This window comes from Penicillium citrinum (genome assembly GCF_028827155.1).
Source record: "Penicillium citrinum strain IBT 23319 chromosome Unknown utg000009l:1.0-4274883.0:1.0-4276374.0, whole genome shotgun sequence".
Taxonomy (NCBI): Eukaryota; Fungi; Ascomycota; class Eurotiomycetes; order Eurotiales; family Aspergillaceae; genus Penicillium; species Penicillium citrinum.
Genome location: NW_026622694.1, coordinates 1,834,102 through 1,850,676, shown reverse-complemented (window position 1 = coordinate 1,850,676; position 16,575 = coordinate 1,834,102). Strand labels below are relative to the sequence as shown.

Here is a 16,575-nt window from a genome sequence, read left to right as displayed (position 1 = left end):
ATACATAATTGCGATTCGTGCTATATCGTGACATACTATTAGGTATCCGAATAACATAGATTGTATTTCTTCATGATTTTGAGGGTATAGAACAACGATATTGCTGCCTGAGGTGTCAACATTATTCCCAGATTATCCCGGCGCCGGAATAACCATTTCCCGATCAACGCGCCCTGGCGAAATGCGCGGCCGCTGGCTGATCAATTTGGTTGATCGCAAAGTCCCAGATCTTTCAGCCCTCGAGGGCCCGCATACAAGGCATTGACGATTGTCAACCCTGTCTCTTCTGTCGCCGCGGCCTATTTATCCCTCTCGCCCCTCGACACTACCTCACATTTCCAGGATACACCAGCATTTCATCTTCATCGGCGCATCCCTCTAAAGCCTGTGCCTCGAACGCGCCCGCACTGTAATTTGTCCCGGCCATCCACCCTTTCTACGGTTGAGACTGCTACGACTTGTGCTCATCGAGATATACTGTCGACATTCTTCTAACCGGGGTCGGAGTTGCCAAATTCTACAATCTGTCTTTGAGGTTGCTTGATTTTCGCATCCAAGGCCCAACTTCAAAGGCGTCAATCATCTACCGACGCAGTTTGACGTTTGATCTTGACTTTTAAGAAGAAATCTTTTGGAGCCGAGATACGCGTCGAATAGAGACTGGACGGACTGTTTGCAAGGGGCACACATCGCAACTTATCCCCAGACGACCTCAATACCAAGCGCTCTTGATCGTTGCGTTCACAGGCAGAGCCTCAAGATGTCTGCCACAACACCACAGAGAACCTCCCTGCGACGTATGTATCCCTGATATCGAACGAGAACTGAACTTTGCTAATATGATACAGAGGGTTTGCGCCAGGCCCCTAAGGTCAATCAGCCCTTCATCCCCGACACAGCCCCAGCTCGTCGTTCGCACCACCAGAACTTTGCATCACCACAACCGCAAGTGTCTCCGAATTTGACAATGAACCCTGCAGCGAACCCGCAGAGCGCGCATTTTGCCGTTGACAGCTGGGAGGGGAAAGGCCAAACACAATTGCCGATGTCCACGCGGGAGGTTCCGACTCCGGGAAACCGACCTGGGCTTTTTGCGAGTCTGTATGATGTGCGAAACAAAGCGGCCAAAGCCCCTGATTTTTACGATCCATATTTCCCTCTCCGGTTCCTCGAAGTGCCAAGAAGTAAGTCCCCCATCTCCCCTCCTGCCCAGTTAAAGGTTGGGCCTCTGACAATTTTCGCTCCTCAGCCGATCATATTTACAAGCGCGCCCACTATGGTCTGCAATCTGGGATTCCAGACGAAGTCGACTTCGCTCTTTATCATCTAGTTCAGATATCCAATCAAAGATGGGATAAATTCAAGTTTGAGGGATTTCCCCTGTTAGCGGAAACTCTCATGCAAAAGGCACTAGACGTCACTTATCTCTGCACAGGGGTCAAGTGGGAATTCGAATACGATCCCCTCAAGCCGGCTGACCGAGTCAATGTCCTGAACTCGCTATATGGAACACGAAATATCCTTGAGAAGATCCAACAAATTCCAAAAATTCTCCCGTCTGATACGCTGGAGACATCTGAATTCAACCACCAGATTCGAAATGTCAAAGAGGCAACGTTAGTCTTACGCAATATGGTGCTTCTTGCAGAGAATGCCATTTATGTTTCCCGATATGCCAGTGGTCTCCTGCGAGACTTCCTCGTGATCCTGATGAATCTACCAAACCAACCTCGATTTCTCGAGATTAAGAATGATGCTTTGGATATTGCCGAAGAGGTCACGAAATTCATGCAGACTGATTCTCAAGACCCTCTGTGGATCTCCTTGGTCAATTTTCTAGATTCACCTGACAGAGCGCACATCGTTCGAGCTCTCTGGGCTGTGACTCACTTCTCGACAGAGCTAGAAGACGGGGATGTCAATCGAGCCATTGATAGCATGCCCAAGCCTACCCTTCAACAGATGTATTATCATACGCTATTGGATCTTGATAGAGATATACTGAGTGGCGCACTGGATTTCTGGTATCAATATACATTAAGTCCTGACAACATCGAAACCCTTATGGGCGTGATCAACTTCCCAACCGTTTTCGTCCCTCGCATGATTGCACTCCTCACATACGAGGCACGACCAACAAAGAAGGAAACTGTTCTGCAAGAAGAGAAGGTCGCACCGCCGCCTTCAGACATCCCTCGTGTTCCTCACGAGCTTTTGGAGAAGCTTATGGAGTTATCAGAGCCAGAGCGCAGCTCACAATGGTTGCGTTGCTGCTTCGTCGAAGACGCCGAGTGCGAAATCACCCAAATTGCCTTGTGGCAAGCTTACCAGACTCGGTTTGCCACTCCGCAATTCCCGGGAATTGGCGTTCTTCCAGCGGCAGAGTTCATCAAAAATGTCAGCAACACGTTCACGAATGCCCAAGCTCAAGTCATCAATGGACCTGGTACAGCAACCAAGTTTATCATCAAGGGTATCCGGCCGTTGGAGACTGCCTATACATTCGACGGCTTCCCATACCTCTACTGCAAGTGGGCAGACAACTCGAAACCCTCGAAGACGTGTCAACGTGCATTTGTTTCCCCTGCTGACTTACGAACTCATATTTTCGGAGACCATATGAACCTACAGCCTACTGAAACACCTGGCAGGTTCAAAATGGACGCCGCGGAGACGCCCATCCATGCATGCCAATGGGAGAACTGCACCCGTTTCCGTGTTTCAGGACCTAGCGCTAATACCTCCTTGGTCGCCGGTCACATTACTTCTCACCTGCCTGAAGATCGACCAGCGGATGCGGAACCTCCAAGCACAAAGCGACCTATCCTCCAAGAACGAATAGTTCGTAAGTGGTACTATATGGACACCCCGATCAATGAGAAGGGTGAGCCTATTGGAGTTGCTTACAAGGCAGCATTGGTTCTGCGCAATATCGCTCGTGGTCTACCTAACCGCGAAGCTACGAGGTATGGCAATGTTTCCTGGAAGAAGGCCTGCTTCGTGAGCCAGCGTGCCAAGATCGTAGAGGTCTGGGACCGCAACCGTGCATTGCGCAAGGAGTTGACGGAGTTGATTATGGTCATGGAGAAGGAAGTTGACTATTGACATAATTCTCTTTGATCTTCCGTTTTGTCTCCACGCGCACCGACTTCTTTTCGACCTGGTGCACCTTTTTCTTTCTCCGTCTTTTGTACGACTAATACCCTATTTCCCCCCAAAATTAATTGGGGCTCTGTCACCCGGGAAATCCCTCCGAGAGATATCCTTCCGGGTTGTTTGATATTTTTCTTGAATGACATCCGCCGGTTGAAATGACAAGTCGCGAATGTGCTTATGTGCGAAAAAAAAGTATGGCGGAGTTATTCCTGCGGGACCCGGGGGTGGCTGTCTTCAACTTTTCTCTTCCGGCGTCTGGTTGAGGAGGATAGAATTCTGATTCACAAGTATCCTGCATGGTGTCCATTATTTTGTATGGTCTTCTTTCTCGGTGTTGACTTTTGCTTTTGTTTGACGTCTCTACGATGATGCGTGTACCATAGGGATGGAGTAGGAACAGAGTATTTGGGTATTAAAATCCAACCAACAATACAATTCATTTCTATTTTTCCTTTCTTTATACCTATCGTCTAAACTCATTTCAAGTACACGCTGTGCTGTGTCAAAAGAGCAAAACCCTCATTGAATCAGTCCAGCACTGCATTTCGTTTGTCAAGGGCGCCAACAATACATGACAGCTAAGATGATCGATCACTTGGAAAGACCGCAAGCTTGCAACGATATCCTAACTCTGCTGAAAAGTTTTCTTTGAAATCTAATGAATTAAGGACTTTTTTTCTTCTTCACGAAGTATCCTGAAACACAAGCAAGACCATTGTTGGACTGAGCCGAAAACCGTGGCCTCCAGAAAACCATGGACACTAGCCCAGAAAACCATGGTGTGCCGCTTCAAGTCACTAATTATCATGGAAATTAAAGATGGGACGTCACTATTTGTTTACGACTCGATTAAATTCTATTTTCATTATTGTAAGGCTTTACTTCAGCGCTGCAAGACTACATATCATCTCGATCCTCCTAATCTCAAACTATTAAACCTCAATTCCGAGATGAACAATTATATAAGCCCACACCGCGCTATCTTCCCCTCAGCTTTGATCGAGGAAGTCAATAGAGCACACAAGGAAGATGCCGCAAACCATGTCGTTGATCAGTCTTCCGTTTTCGTTCTTGCTCACGAAAGATCGACTGACAGTGACGAATCAGAATTCATCATTGAAGGCGTCTTCAGGACTTTAGAGTCGGCCAATGAGAGAACAATGGAATTATTCCGAGATCAATATAACGACTTTCAACCAGCCGACTTCTACGCTCAAGGGACTTGGGAAGGAATTGGAGAGAACTCAGTAGGCTGGTATGTTTCGCGGAATGGAACGTTGGCTTTGGAAATCCACGATCATGCAGGGCATACGTGTCGAATATACGCGGAACTACATGACATCGAGTGATTACTCGACCTATTGAAGCATTCAGGGAGAGGGAATTGCATTCTAAAGATATTTGTGTGATGAAAATGGAATCCGCCTCAACTTGGCTAATAGTCACCAGTGGGTAGACCCATAGTCGGGATATGCTGTCCATGAAATCCAAACCCAACTGCTCCACTGACATGTGCCTGGCCTAATTCTTTGAGATCTCGAGCATCGAGGCAAAGCAAATAACTGGTACCTTTTACTCCATCCAGAACAACGCTTAGAAGCACACCATCATCTTCGTTGGTGCCGTTTGGATCAGCGACAAAGATCGGCTCTCCGGGGGTATGAGCATGACGCGACCATAATTGAGACTGCTGTGTATCACAATCCAATTTCATGAGTCCATCAGTGAGGGTTGCTTCCCCACGTGAGGCAGTAGCATAGACATATCGATGCTTTCTAGTCCCGAAGTTAGGGTTCATGGTCGGCAGTTCGGGCGCCCATTCCTTGCATGCAGACCATTCAACGCTTGCTTTCCTCGGCTCGAGATTTGTCTCTCGTAAAATATTTGGGAGACGGAACCGCGTGATGGTAGAATTCAGATCATGTCCTCGATTTGCCATATACTCTTTAGCTTTGGGGAGAGATGACTTGATAAATTCATATCCCAATAGATCAATGATCGCAACACTGTCCGTTCTAACTAGGTCTGCAACAATGTCGATCTCAGATGGATCCTCCTTGGAAGGCTCTTGCCAAGCATTTATTGTGTGGAAACAGAAGAAAGCAGGACTCTCATACGTAGCAACAAGACCTTGATCATGTTTGCGATCGATAACATACCATGTTGCTGGCTTGGAAGGGTCGGTAGGCATGATTGATTCCTTGAAGACCCCATCAGCGACCTTCAACGGGTCCAAATGAGCGCCCCACAAACAAAGAATCACGAAGTCTTCTGTAATAAGAAGGGAGTGTATATAGACTGGGGTTCCTGGAAATTCCGCGAGTATCTTGGTCTTTCCCGTACTGGCGGAGACTTGGAACACTCGGTATGTAGAAGTTGCTCCGATCTCAAGATTGAAGTTGAAAACATCCCCCGTCACCGGATCAGAACGAGGATGTGCGGCTGTAAGTGGTCCGGCCAGTTCAGGATGGAAGTCCTTTTGCGAAGCCCTCGATATTGGCTCCAGAGTCACTGGGTCCAATTGCTTGAACTCGTTGTAATCTGTCTTCGCATAGAGATTTTGAATGCTGTTAGAACCGGTCCACCTATCAAGAAACTCTCCACCACTATCATAACCAAGGCCTGGCATGTTTACTGAGAGGGTCACGCCGACATTCGTAGACGAAGGATCTGTAGAAGGAACAAATTCACTTTGAGCCTTGCTAAATAAAGCCTTACACGGGTCACGTCCTTGTCCGAACGAGCGTGAAAAATCTCTAGACCCTGCTTTGCGAACATTCTCTATGAGCTGATCGCTCGAAAAGCGAGAGTTATAGAAGACTCGGGCCAATGGTTGGTTGTCATCGGGTGCAATGATTTGGAAACGATGGGTTTGTGTGAATCCATCAAACCAATGCGAGAGCTGGAAAAGATTGCCTTGATCTGTCTGGACTTGACTTTTCCCTGGTCCAGTGCGATACAGTACTCCAGCAGCATATGCAGGGATATTGCCTGTAACACGAAGTTCTACCGGGGTGGGTTGCTCATATTCAGGATCGAACTTATGTATAGAAATAGTCCATATGGTCAGTTTTTGTTAGGGCTCAGAATACTGTGAGAAGATAATCATACTCCTTTCTCGTTGGGCCAATCATTCCAATGCTCCTTCACGTCCTTTGAACTGCTTGCAACTGCAGTATTCCTATCACCCAACAAGACGGGCATTCCGATAGTATACCACTTAGTCAAGGCTAGAGATGTGATGTTCCAATGTTGATTTGATACCTGAAAAGTACCGAGTAGCCAATGTACTTTCAATGCGTATAATTGTCTGCTTCTTGATCTCTGAATTCAGAATAGTAAATTAAATAAATGGAAGAAGAGGACTTAACCATTTTTATATGATGTCGAACCACAGGGTAATAGCCAGCCTTATTCAATTTAATCGAGCGGATGATGTCCTCGTTTATTTGCAACGCTGTTTGGCTGAGCCAAGCGGGGGAATCGCGCCGGGCCCAATATTCCAACGATCTGCGAAGTTCCAAACTTTTCCCTTGATCTTCCCGTCGCCGATTTCAGTGATTAGGCTCCAGGGTATGAGTGATCCACTCTTCGGCTCTACTTAACTTGCCCATATACAAGGGACCCCTAAGATTCACCAAAGACTGCCGTCACGCCCTGGAGGCTCGCGACGCGAGTCTTCCAGAATTCATCGCGAACCCATCGTTAACCCAAGAAACGCCTCCGTTACTGCGGATCTTCGGATTTCTAATATTGGGACGAATCAGGAGCTAGTATTTCGCAATCACGGGCCTCGTAAAGTGCCGACTCGCCTGTCATTTCTCGAAGCGGTTTAGCAACTTTGGCGGATCCCGAGGATGGACGTCTCACCGCAGAAGCAGTGGCACTGTGACCAGTGTCCATCGATCTTTGGACGCCTGGATCATTTGAAACGGCATTCCTTGACTCGTATGTAAACGTTCATTGTTGATTCCGGTAAGCCTTGCCCGTGGCTAAGTTCTCTAGACACGACGGAGAGAAGCCACGCCTGTCAATTCTGCGGGTCTTTTTTTACTCGGGGGTATGTAAAATATCGCAGACTCTTGATTTGGATAAATAGGTATCACCGAGGTAGCTACTAACAGTCACCAAGGGATGTCCTTCGACGGCACTGGAAATCGTGCAAAGCTCGTATAGAGAACGACAAGGAGATCCCAGATGGTCATCAGGGTGGGAAACCCAAGCACGCTTGTGATAGTTGCGCAAATATTCGCAAGGCCTGCGATGGCGAGATACCTTGTTCGGAGTGTATTCATCGTGCACGGGTTTGTACTTACCAGCGACTTGGCGAAGATGACAGAAACGCTGCTCCGAATACCCAGGCAAAGGCAGATCACCCCAAAGAAGTCTCTGGAAGTCAAAAATCAGACTCGAAAATTAGGACTCCTGATGAGCAAGGGAGATGGGATCTTGGACTCCAGAATTTCTATCCCTCCTCTCGAGAAACGTCAAGTATTGTTTATTCGCGGAATCGATACGGAACTTAAATGGATATTGGACGTTTGATTCCCAAGGACATAATGACCCAACATGAATGAACCACGAAACCTCGAATCACTACTTACCTGGGTACGACTAAAGTGTAGTACCAACCTACTAGATAGGTATAAACGCAATTGTGTCCAACTTCACATGCACGGATAATCATCCCTAGTGATACGCTAAATGATAGTAGGCTCTATCCAATTCGGGGCGATCCCTCAGCTCAATTCATGATCATTGTACAATTCATTCAGCATCTCTATCAACTTCCGTATAACGTCTATACATGTTATTGAACATATCTATCATGATTTGGTAATAGTGAAAAGGCAACTGAAGCCTTGCGCATCGCCCACCCTTCGTGAGATCGATACGCATGACCCAGCTGCTTATGCTTCATGCCCAAATAAGTCACGGGCCGCTCATTCATACATCCAACACGCTTGAAAAGTGAATAACAAAAGCAATCATCTATTCCGAGCATGGAGTTTACTCCGGAGAACCGCAGGTGAAAACACCGTGCACTGTACCCTTGTTGTATTTGTCAATCTGTAATGATTGTATTAGCATTGAGAACAAAGTCAATCTCTCCAAGGTCCGCAGATAAACTTACAATATCGGCAATACTGGAGTATGTTCCTCCAACCAGAATGACCATGCCAACCAGGAAGACAGCAAGGTTGACAGCGCCAAGCATAATGTTTTTGGGATCGCGCCAGCTGCCCTTCTTAAGCAACAAGAACCACATCATCGGGGGGAAGTAGAAGGTGAATCCCGAAATGAATAGCGAGGAAGAGATGGAAAGCAGATCGTTAAAGAAGGGGATGACCTCGGCAATGATGAAGGCAATGATGGTACCGACAGTAATAACAGCCAACCAAGTCAACCATCCAGTCTTGGTGTTGATGAATCGAATAGGAGAATTGGCGAACATGCGGCCATGAACGAGACGTCCAAAAACGACGGTGTTAATTGAACCGCTAATGAAAATGACAGGCAAAGCAACACCGAAAGCAATACGGCTCAGCAAGCTTCCAGCGGACAGCAAAGCAGGACTTCCAACATCCTGGCCAACGAAAGCATAGATCAGAGCACCAGTCAGAGTGTAAATCACGATTTCGATGATACCAAGGGCCCAGATAGACTTAACATAGTCGCGGGGTGTGTGCATCTCGTCCATGAAGGAGAACTGGCAAAGCGCAAAACTATACGCGAAGACAATGTTGGTCACCGAAACGAAAGCCTCGGAGAAAGAGACACCCTCTTTAGGCCAAGCAGACCAGTTCACGGCCGCAAGACCACCGACATCATTGCTTGACTCAACACCAGTGGCGATAATGGTGATACCGATAGCAAGAATGATAGAGGCGAAGTCGATATAACCCAGAACAGCCATCTCAGTGAAACTGGGAGGCACCGCAAGTAAAAGAAGAATAATGGCAGACACGACGCCGAAAATCACGGAGCATATTTCGCTACCCGTGATATTTCTGAATGCAATAGTACCAGTCAGGCAGTGAGAACCGGTAAGGAAGAGCAATTGGATACCCAGCATCACATTGACAAGCTCGAAACCGAACGCAGGACAGCCCAGACGTGCACCCATCAGACGACCCGCGTCAGCATAATGGGCAACCTCAGGGAAAGCCAATTTGACCTGTCCAATAATATGACTGGTATAAATGGCGATTATACCCAGACCCACGGTGAGCAACACACCAGCTACCATTCCGAGGGTCGCAAAGGAAGAAGGGATAGACAGACTTCCTAAAGCAATGGCCTCGACAATAAGAACGACAGTAAGTCGCTTCCACCCAAGACGGCTAAATTTCTGAATACCACTCTCATAAACATGACGATCCGCCTCATTCATATATCCAACTTTAATATCTCTTTCCCCAAAGTCGTCATTGGGCTGCATCTTCTCCTCATCGCGAGCAGGGGTCTCTTCATTGACGGTTGTAGTATTCGCGGGTTGGTCGCGTTGACCATGAATTATCTCGTCGTTTTCCATGACGAAGGGCTTGGTGAGGGAAGGAGAGGTAAGGTCGTCGCGCAGAGAGATTGAAAAGAAAGAGAAAAAGGGAAAAGATGCTAGCACAGGGCCAAGCTATTACAAGCAGAAAAAGAAAAGCAAGTTCTGAAGAATCAAACGCTTAAAGTCGGAAGACACTCGGAGATTCGCCGTGAAATCGCCGTCTTAACCAAAAATTTTCAAGCGTCTTCGGGGTGGGCGCACGCTTTAAACCCTAATCGGAATCCACCCGAAGTAGCTGATCGTCTGATCTGAGCCGCTTTCAAAAGTTGAAGCCAAAAACGAAGCGACGAAGGTCGTAACTATAGAAATAGACCAGCTGGAGGGGCGGGGTGAGGAAGTATCTCTGGGGAACACGAGGCTTATTGTACCATGCGAGATCCCCGGGGTTTTTATGTAAAAGAAATTGCAGCATCGTTCAAAAAAGTGGGCGATGACCGCATCTGGAGTCGAAACAGAACGAGCCCTAGAATGATGGTGGATAGACCCACTCTTTCTTGTTTTTTAGGGTTCTCCGAGTGAGCGTTCGGCGAAACGTAATAATCTTGCCGCGATTCTTCTGTTTCTCGGCCCGCTTTTGTCGGCTGGTGGTTGGTTGTTGGTACCTTTTTCTGCCACCACTTCTCAACTCATTCTCGCCCCTTGCCACTTTATGGTAAGTTAAAGGGTGGGGAAATATTTGAATTCGGATTCATGATTCGTGCTCCCCACCGAGATGGAGAGAGAGAGAGAGAGAGATCTTCGGACTAGACAAGTTTAAATGGAGTGGATGAGGAGGCGGAAGTTAGGGCATCTCCATATATTCGCGGGCCGAGTCTGGCCGCGCTACCTAGTACAGTTCCAATCAAGACTTCCTCCCGACATCTCCGGGGAGAATAAAGAGGGGAAGAAGGGAGTTTGTGGAGAGGCAATGGAGAAAGAAGCCGGGGAATCTTCGCGATGGCTCTATTTCTCGTACCTAAGAAGGATCCGTTGGGCGTCAACTAGTCCGTCTTTTGACATCACCCGCGAGTTTTGTAGGGGTAATAGAAACACATTTTGACTTCTCCGCGTCCAACAAACCCACCTTTTTCTCCATAGTCCACCCCATACCCCATCAAATGCCCCAGAATCGACCAGTCCACCTCATTTCCCCAGGGATTCGATAATTGAATGGGTGTTGCATGACCGTGGGCGAGATTGGTTTCTACAGATCGGTTTCGTGGTATGTATAGATATCGGACATGGTTAGATGTGGATGAACTTCTAGAAAGCTTCTCTGCTGGGTATCGGCATTGATCTCAACCACTTATTTCTCATCAATGGCATAGCACCGATAGTCAACCCCTTTCTTGGTAATGATAGTCTAGTCAATGCTTACACGAAGGCTCTTGGGCTTTCATTTGCCAGTATCGCCGTCTCTCCTGTGCCCCCCCAACAAGACTATGTGCTGTATGAGACATGGTAGGGAGAGAGATTTTCTCTTCTCCGTGCGCATAACCCCACCCAGTTCAAGCCCCGTGTTCCTTTTTTCGGAGCAAAGAAGCATCGGGGTAATTCGTGCGAGGTAATTGCATAGTGGTTGGTGGACAGCGGATGTTGTGAATTTCTCCAACTTCTCCAAGGCCCGGTCTCGGCAGAAACAGCTGCAGCCAAGCAAGCTTCTTTCTTGAAGTCAGCTTATTTATCGCTCTTAAAAACATGTGTTCATGTAATGGACCGGAAGGCATCCCGCTGTTGTTTCTTTCTCAAGGTTCAAGTTGGATTAACATTCCCTTCCGTCGTGCACATCACCGTATGTTATTGTCAGCTTTGAGTCGATAGGAGTTGCTACCACAAAAGATTTCACAAATATCGAGCTATAGACTTGGTGGATATGAGTACGCTAGTGTAGAATACTAATATCCGGATGTTGCTAAGTAGGGTGAATGCGGGTACCCGGGCTAATTTGATCTTGCATCGGTCTAGGATTGCTTTCTACCGGGATCCAAGAATGACAGTATATTGAGACCAGGCAATCGTGACCCCAAAAATCTATCTAGTAATTCCTTTCGGCGTTATAGCCAGTTCCGCATGAAACAGCGGTGGAGTGCCGCGCGCATCGTGCCAGCAGCAGCTTACATGTCTCACAATATCACACCTCCCTACAAAGACACCATTGTTCAAAAGAACGATGATGGCTCGGAATAGCTTGATAGATCATATAACGATACATGAAGATTAAGATTCATACTCGTAGCACCTATCGATCATAAAATATCATAAAAGTGAAGTTCCGTCGCACATTGAATCAAATCGAGTTGATGGTATCGGCAACTCCATTCTGTAACTTAGGTTAGCTTCATCCTGCTATTTCTCGAGACTCGGTAAGCTACATACAGTCAGACAGTAGGCTTGACAATTAATATCATCGCCACATCGCTTGAAACAACTGTCCATTTTCGCTAAGCTATGTCCCGTATCTTCGAAAAGAGCAAACGCGCAAGTGGCGCTGAAAAGGGTGAGAATTGCAGCGAGTCGCATTGTTGAGGTAAAACAGACGTGACAGGGAGATTTAGAGGTTTTAAAGGGCGGTTTAGGTAAGACACGCGTCGTTGGCGTTTGCCAGTGATCAGTCGAGATAGAAGTGGGTTTCCAGACATGTCATGGAGAGGTGCATAGCCAAAGGCTATTTATTTTCCATTTGGAATCTGCTGTCAATACCTTGTCAGTTCTATCCCTTGAGATAAACGAGATGTCTGGAATGTTCCTCGCTTTCTGGCCCTTCGATTGCCCTGGCTCTTCGTGATCCTGAAAATTTAATCTAAACGACAGAATCGGGAGAAGAGGAGGAAGTGTTATTGGTAGTTTACATGGCAGAATTAAGAAGTATGTTATCCTGATTTCCTTACTCCTGAAATGAGATGAGATGAGATGAGATGGGAGTGACTCCTCGAAATGAATGGCAGCGCGTCCACGCTCATTCTTTCTTAACCCCCCCTTGCTGACCGTACAGAAATCCAATCCCAGTAAACACCCACTGCAGTCAAAAATCCCATCAAACCCTCGAAAGGAGCAACATCAGTCCATCCTCCGCCAGCCCGGTGAAATACAAATGCAGCCAGGAATCTACCAGGGATCGAAGCAATCATCATGGGGATATTGTTTTGGTATGAGGCGATAGTGTAAAAAGAGGCTAACGATAAGGATGTCAGGCTGAGTGTAGGGGTTAGTATTCGCCTGTGTCTACAAGTTTTGAAGGGGGCATTGGGCTCATAAATACCTGATTGCCTGTATTGTGCCATTACTTATATCCTTGAGGGGTGAGTTCGTAAAGCTTGCGGCTGCTGATGGGAAGAAAAGGGTGTACACCCCGCTGGCTATGAGGGGGATCGCTTGGATACCGAAGATGTACTGTGAAGGGCAGAGCCCTTTGAAGTTCGATAGGGAGAGAGATGACATTTTTTGGATCACTTGGTAGGTTGTAAAATGCCAATTTAATCCCAGTTAAAGACTTATTATGATGACCACAAGTCGGAGCCGCAGTCAGCACGGGTTGTCGGGAAGAGACTCGGGTTAGCCGTATCGGGATTTAATAAAGTTACCTACAGATAGCCGGCGAAGCTTAGCCTGATTGCATTGCCATAGTACTAGGTAATCTAATAGTGGATCGAATGGGGAATGGAGATTATTTTAATTATTATTATAGAGGTCATCAATACATGATCATCGAGATGCGCCCCGAGCGGTAAATTCGCATAAATCACCGCATCAAGAACATAGAATCTACGCTATCATATACATCACCAATGAAGTTCTCATAGTTCGTCCACGCAACATTATCCACCGACCCCTGCAGCCCATTGCCGTTGAAATCCATGGAATCCCAAACATTCGGCCACGGTTCTAGCATGATATTCGGCGGCATATTAACCGCTGGATCTAACTGACCAGCAGATAGATCAGGCGGGATGCCGATATTGTACGATGGTGCGGCGGAAACATTGATTCCTTCAGAGACTGGTTGAAACCGCACGTTGGCGGGCGGAATTTGGTGACGAGAAGATTCACTGAGGGAAGCATTACCGAGCATTTCGCGTTTGTGAGCTCGAGCTTGGTGCATGAGTTTTTCAAGAGGTTTCCAGAGCATTCCATGTTGGGAGTCGGCAATTGTAAGGCTCGATCGGTGGTATACCTGCTCTAGAACTGGCCAGTGCTTAGCCATGGCCTCGGGGTCTTTGCAAACACATAACTCGGCCAATGCAACGGCTAGTCCATGCCACGGTACCCATAATGATCCGAACCACTTCCATTGTGCTGTATTTGGGTCGCTGTATGATTCTTGGACTTTTGCTAGATTTTCCACTGCTAGGCTGAGAAGGACATCACCTTGTACGGTAGGAGGAGTAAAGTTTCGGCTTCGAGAGATCGGTCGGAGACAACCTAGCTGGAGCCAGCCGTAGATTGTAGCTGCTGTTCGTTTGGTATAGAGCTGGAAAGGTGACGATTCTGGTCGACATCCACTGAGTAGTTTGGTGACATTCCTCTGAAAGTCGAGCAGGATTTGTTGCCGCAAGCTCATTTCCTTCACAGTCATTTCAATAAAATCACCGTACGCAATCATTCTCGCGACTGACTGTGCCGCCGCAACGATTAGGGTCAAGGTGAGATCGGTGAAAGTGCCCTCTGGCGATTCTCGGATTGGAACGTTCATGTTGAACCAGATATCTTCGTCATTAATATTCGATGGTGGATGCGAGTCAAGCCACGCAGATTGCATCATGGGCTCTGAAGCGCGATCTAACGAAGCTGCGAAATCTAGAAGCCCAATACATTGCCAGCAACGACGCCTCATCTCTTGTTCGAACGGGTTAACCTCGAATGGTGGATCGCGCATATGAAGACATAATGCCTGACCGACACGAAGAGCCATGGCTGACATTGTCCAGACTCGTCGACTTTGATCTTGACAGCGGGCAGCAAGCAATGATAGAACATATGCTTGCAACACCGTTAGTTCATTTGTCGTCACAAAATCCGACCGCTGTAGTGCAGCGTCTGCTTCTGCTTGCAGGCTAGCTGAGGCCGTCTTTTTATCGAGACCAAACAATGATTGGCACTGGGCATCATCAATTGTCACCACAGCAGCATAGTACACTGCATATGCCAAAGTCATCGGAGCATGATGATCAGGTTCATAGTCTAGATACGGCTGCTCGTCCCGTAAGAATGCACGCAGTGATGGTCGATGCAATAATTTAAAGACCGGGTCCACATTGCGTAGATAGATCTCACATAAACTTCGACGAGCCTGGGGGGTAATGCTAATACCTCGAAACGGTTGAGGAGAATTGGCCGTACTTTCTGAGCTCTCCGAGCCAACCACCGAAGCACCTGTATGTGATGGGCGTCGAAATTCATCCTCTGTCTCGAGACGATCATCTAATACATCACGGAGCTCTGAAGTCTATTGATATATAATTAGTGATTTAGGACGGGGATTAAAAAGCGTTTCACACCATTTAGGAACATAGCTGCAAGTGCTTACCTGCTGCATGATATCTTCCCAGAAGGAGCTAGCCATGTAAGCAGTTGATTGACGTGGTCGATGTGGTAGGTTCATCGTGAATTCCGCTGTAGGCTGTGGTTGCGATGGCTGACGCTGTGGTATACTCGGCTCGAACCCATGTTCTAGACTCACACTGGGCTTGGAACTACTAGGATCCCCAGCTGTGCTGGGCTCTATCGATAGCCCCGTCGTAGTTGATGCGCCATCTCTTTCAGAAGCAACCTGCCTGAGAAGCTGTTCGAGCTTGGCGACTCGATCTGCTAATTCCTTGTCGGTATTGGCTGCACGCTCGGGCGGCTTTCTCGTTCGGCCCCGCGGTAAGCGAGCTCGTTCGACAGGGACGCAAACGAACCCCAGTCGCACGCAGCTAGTGCAAGGACTTAATTTGTCACATTTGACCTTGCGCTGACGGCAGGCTTCACAGCTTAGTCGGACCTTCGGGGCAGAAGGTCGAGACTGGAATGCTGTGCGTTCAGGCTTGGCCGTCAGATCTGCCTGGCCGTCCATTCTGGAATACCCCCGGCATGCGGGATTCTTTAGGCAGTAAAGGCGTAGATGAAAAAGAGACGTCAATTCAAGGGATTTAAGATTGATAGTAATTGAAGGGAAGGTCGAGATGGGAGTCTGACAAGAATTGTATTCTCCCGACGACTTCTGCAGATGTTCAATAAAAGAGAAAGACTGAAGGACTCCGCGAAGCTTCGTGGCTTGGCGCCATCCCCCCGAATTTATTGGTTCTTCCCTGCCAGTCTACAACATGGGATGATACCTATAATTAAGAAGAATAGGTTATACTTCCCCAAGACTACTAATTATTGAAATTGAATTTAGGTGAATGCACGATCAGATAATCAACACAGAGTTGTACATATATCGTAAGGGATGCAGAAGCTCTCAATATATATTACTTTTCACCTTCCCTTCAACTTGGTGATAATGATACAAATATTCACGCCTTCACCATGAATCCATATAGAGTATTGGATGCATTGATATCCCCCACACCCATAACCGTGCGATAAACCTGCCTGCAGCTGCCCTGAGTATTAAAGAACTGGACCGTACTAGCCCCACGAGATCCGTACCAGCTGATCTGCGTGCCTCTCGGGATGAGCACAGCTTGACAGCCCTGTGGAGAAGATCCCGTCCATTTCTGGGACCCAGCACGGAGTTCCCACGCCCCCGAGAATCCGAGTAGGGTGGTGAGTGAGGCCAAAGTGACCAGCTTCATGTTCGAGTGGGGGTTACGTGGGGGTCCCCTTAGAGATACTTGTATAGTTGAGGTAGAGTGGGTGGAGGTTTGTTCCGAAACTACTATTTACTTTAGTAGTTGTAT

At 47.5% G+C, this 16,575-nt stretch overlaps 7 protein-coding genes across 7 annotated transcripts; 3 read left to right on the top strand and 4 right to left on the bottom strand.

The window, feature by feature from the left end:
* Positions 1 to 760: 760 nt before the first annotated feature.
* N7469_010161 (putative chromatin remodeling complex subunit (Rsc9)) lies at positions 761 to 3,105 on the top strand (the record flags this gene model as incomplete). Its single annotated transcript, XM_056649066.1, has 3 exons — positions 761 to 797; positions 849 to 1,184; positions 1,214 to 3,105. The coding sequence occupies 3 exons, from the start codon at positions 761 to 763 to the stop codon at positions 3,103 to 3,105; spliced, it is 2,265 nt and encodes a 754-aa protein (XP_056496197.1).
* Positions 3,106 to 4,106: 1,001 nt separating this feature from the next.
* Positions 4,107 to 4,505, top strand: N7469_010160 (uncharacterized protein; the record flags this gene model as incomplete). The annotated part of the gene is made up of 1 exon (XM_056649065.1): positions 4,107 to 4,505. One exon carries the CDS (start codon positions 4,107 to 4,109, stop codon positions 4,503 to 4,505), a length of 399 nt encoding a protein of 132 aa, XP_056496196.1.
* An 86-nt stretch (positions 4,506 to 4,591) lies between these two features.
* N7469_010159 (carotenoid oxygenase family protein) lies at positions 4,592 to 6,360 on the bottom strand (the record flags this gene model as incomplete). Its single annotated transcript, XM_056649064.1, has 2 exons — positions 4,592 to 6,196; positions 6,268 to 6,360. The coding sequence occupies 2 exons, from the start codon at positions 6,358 to 6,360 to the stop codon at positions 4,592 to 4,594; spliced, it is 1,698 nt and encodes a 565-aa protein (XP_056496195.1).
* Positions 6,361 to 7,013: 653 nt separating this feature from the next.
* N7469_010158 (uncharacterized protein) lies at positions 7,014 to 7,682 on the top strand (the record flags this gene model as incomplete). The annotated part of the gene is made up of 2 exons (XM_056649063.1): positions 7,014 to 7,104; positions 7,333 to 7,682. 2 exons carry the CDS (start codon positions 7,014 to 7,016, stop codon positions 7,680 to 7,682), a joined length of 441 nt encoding a protein of 146 aa, XP_056496194.1.
* Positions 7,683 to 8,166: 484 nt separating this feature from the next.
* On the bottom strand, positions 8,167 to 9,691 carry N7469_010157 (uncharacterized protein; the record flags this gene model as incomplete). The annotated part of the gene is made up of 2 exons (XM_056649062.1): positions 8,167 to 8,226; positions 8,291 to 9,691. 2 exons carry the CDS (start codon positions 9,689 to 9,691, stop codon positions 8,167 to 8,169), a joined length of 1,461 nt encoding a protein of 486 aa, XP_056496193.1.
* Positions 9,692 to 13,433: 3,742 nt separating this feature from the next.
* Positions 13,434 to 15,746, bottom strand: N7469_010156 (uncharacterized protein; the record flags this gene model as incomplete). Its single annotated transcript, XM_056649061.1, has 2 exons — positions 13,434 to 15,137; positions 15,219 to 15,746. 2 exons carry the CDS (start codon positions 15,744 to 15,746, stop codon positions 13,434 to 13,436), a joined length of 2,232 nt encoding a protein of 743 aa, XP_056496192.1.
* Positions 15,747 to 16,188: 442 nt separating this feature from the next.
* On the bottom strand, positions 16,189 to 16,470 carry N7469_010155 (uncharacterized protein; the record flags this gene model as incomplete). The annotated part of the gene is made up of 1 exon (XM_056649060.1): positions 16,189 to 16,470. The coding sequence occupies one exon, from the start codon at positions 16,468 to 16,470 to the stop codon at positions 16,189 to 16,191; it is 282 nt and encodes a 93-aa protein (XP_056496191.1).
* Positions 16,471 to 16,575: the final 105 nt, after the last annotated feature.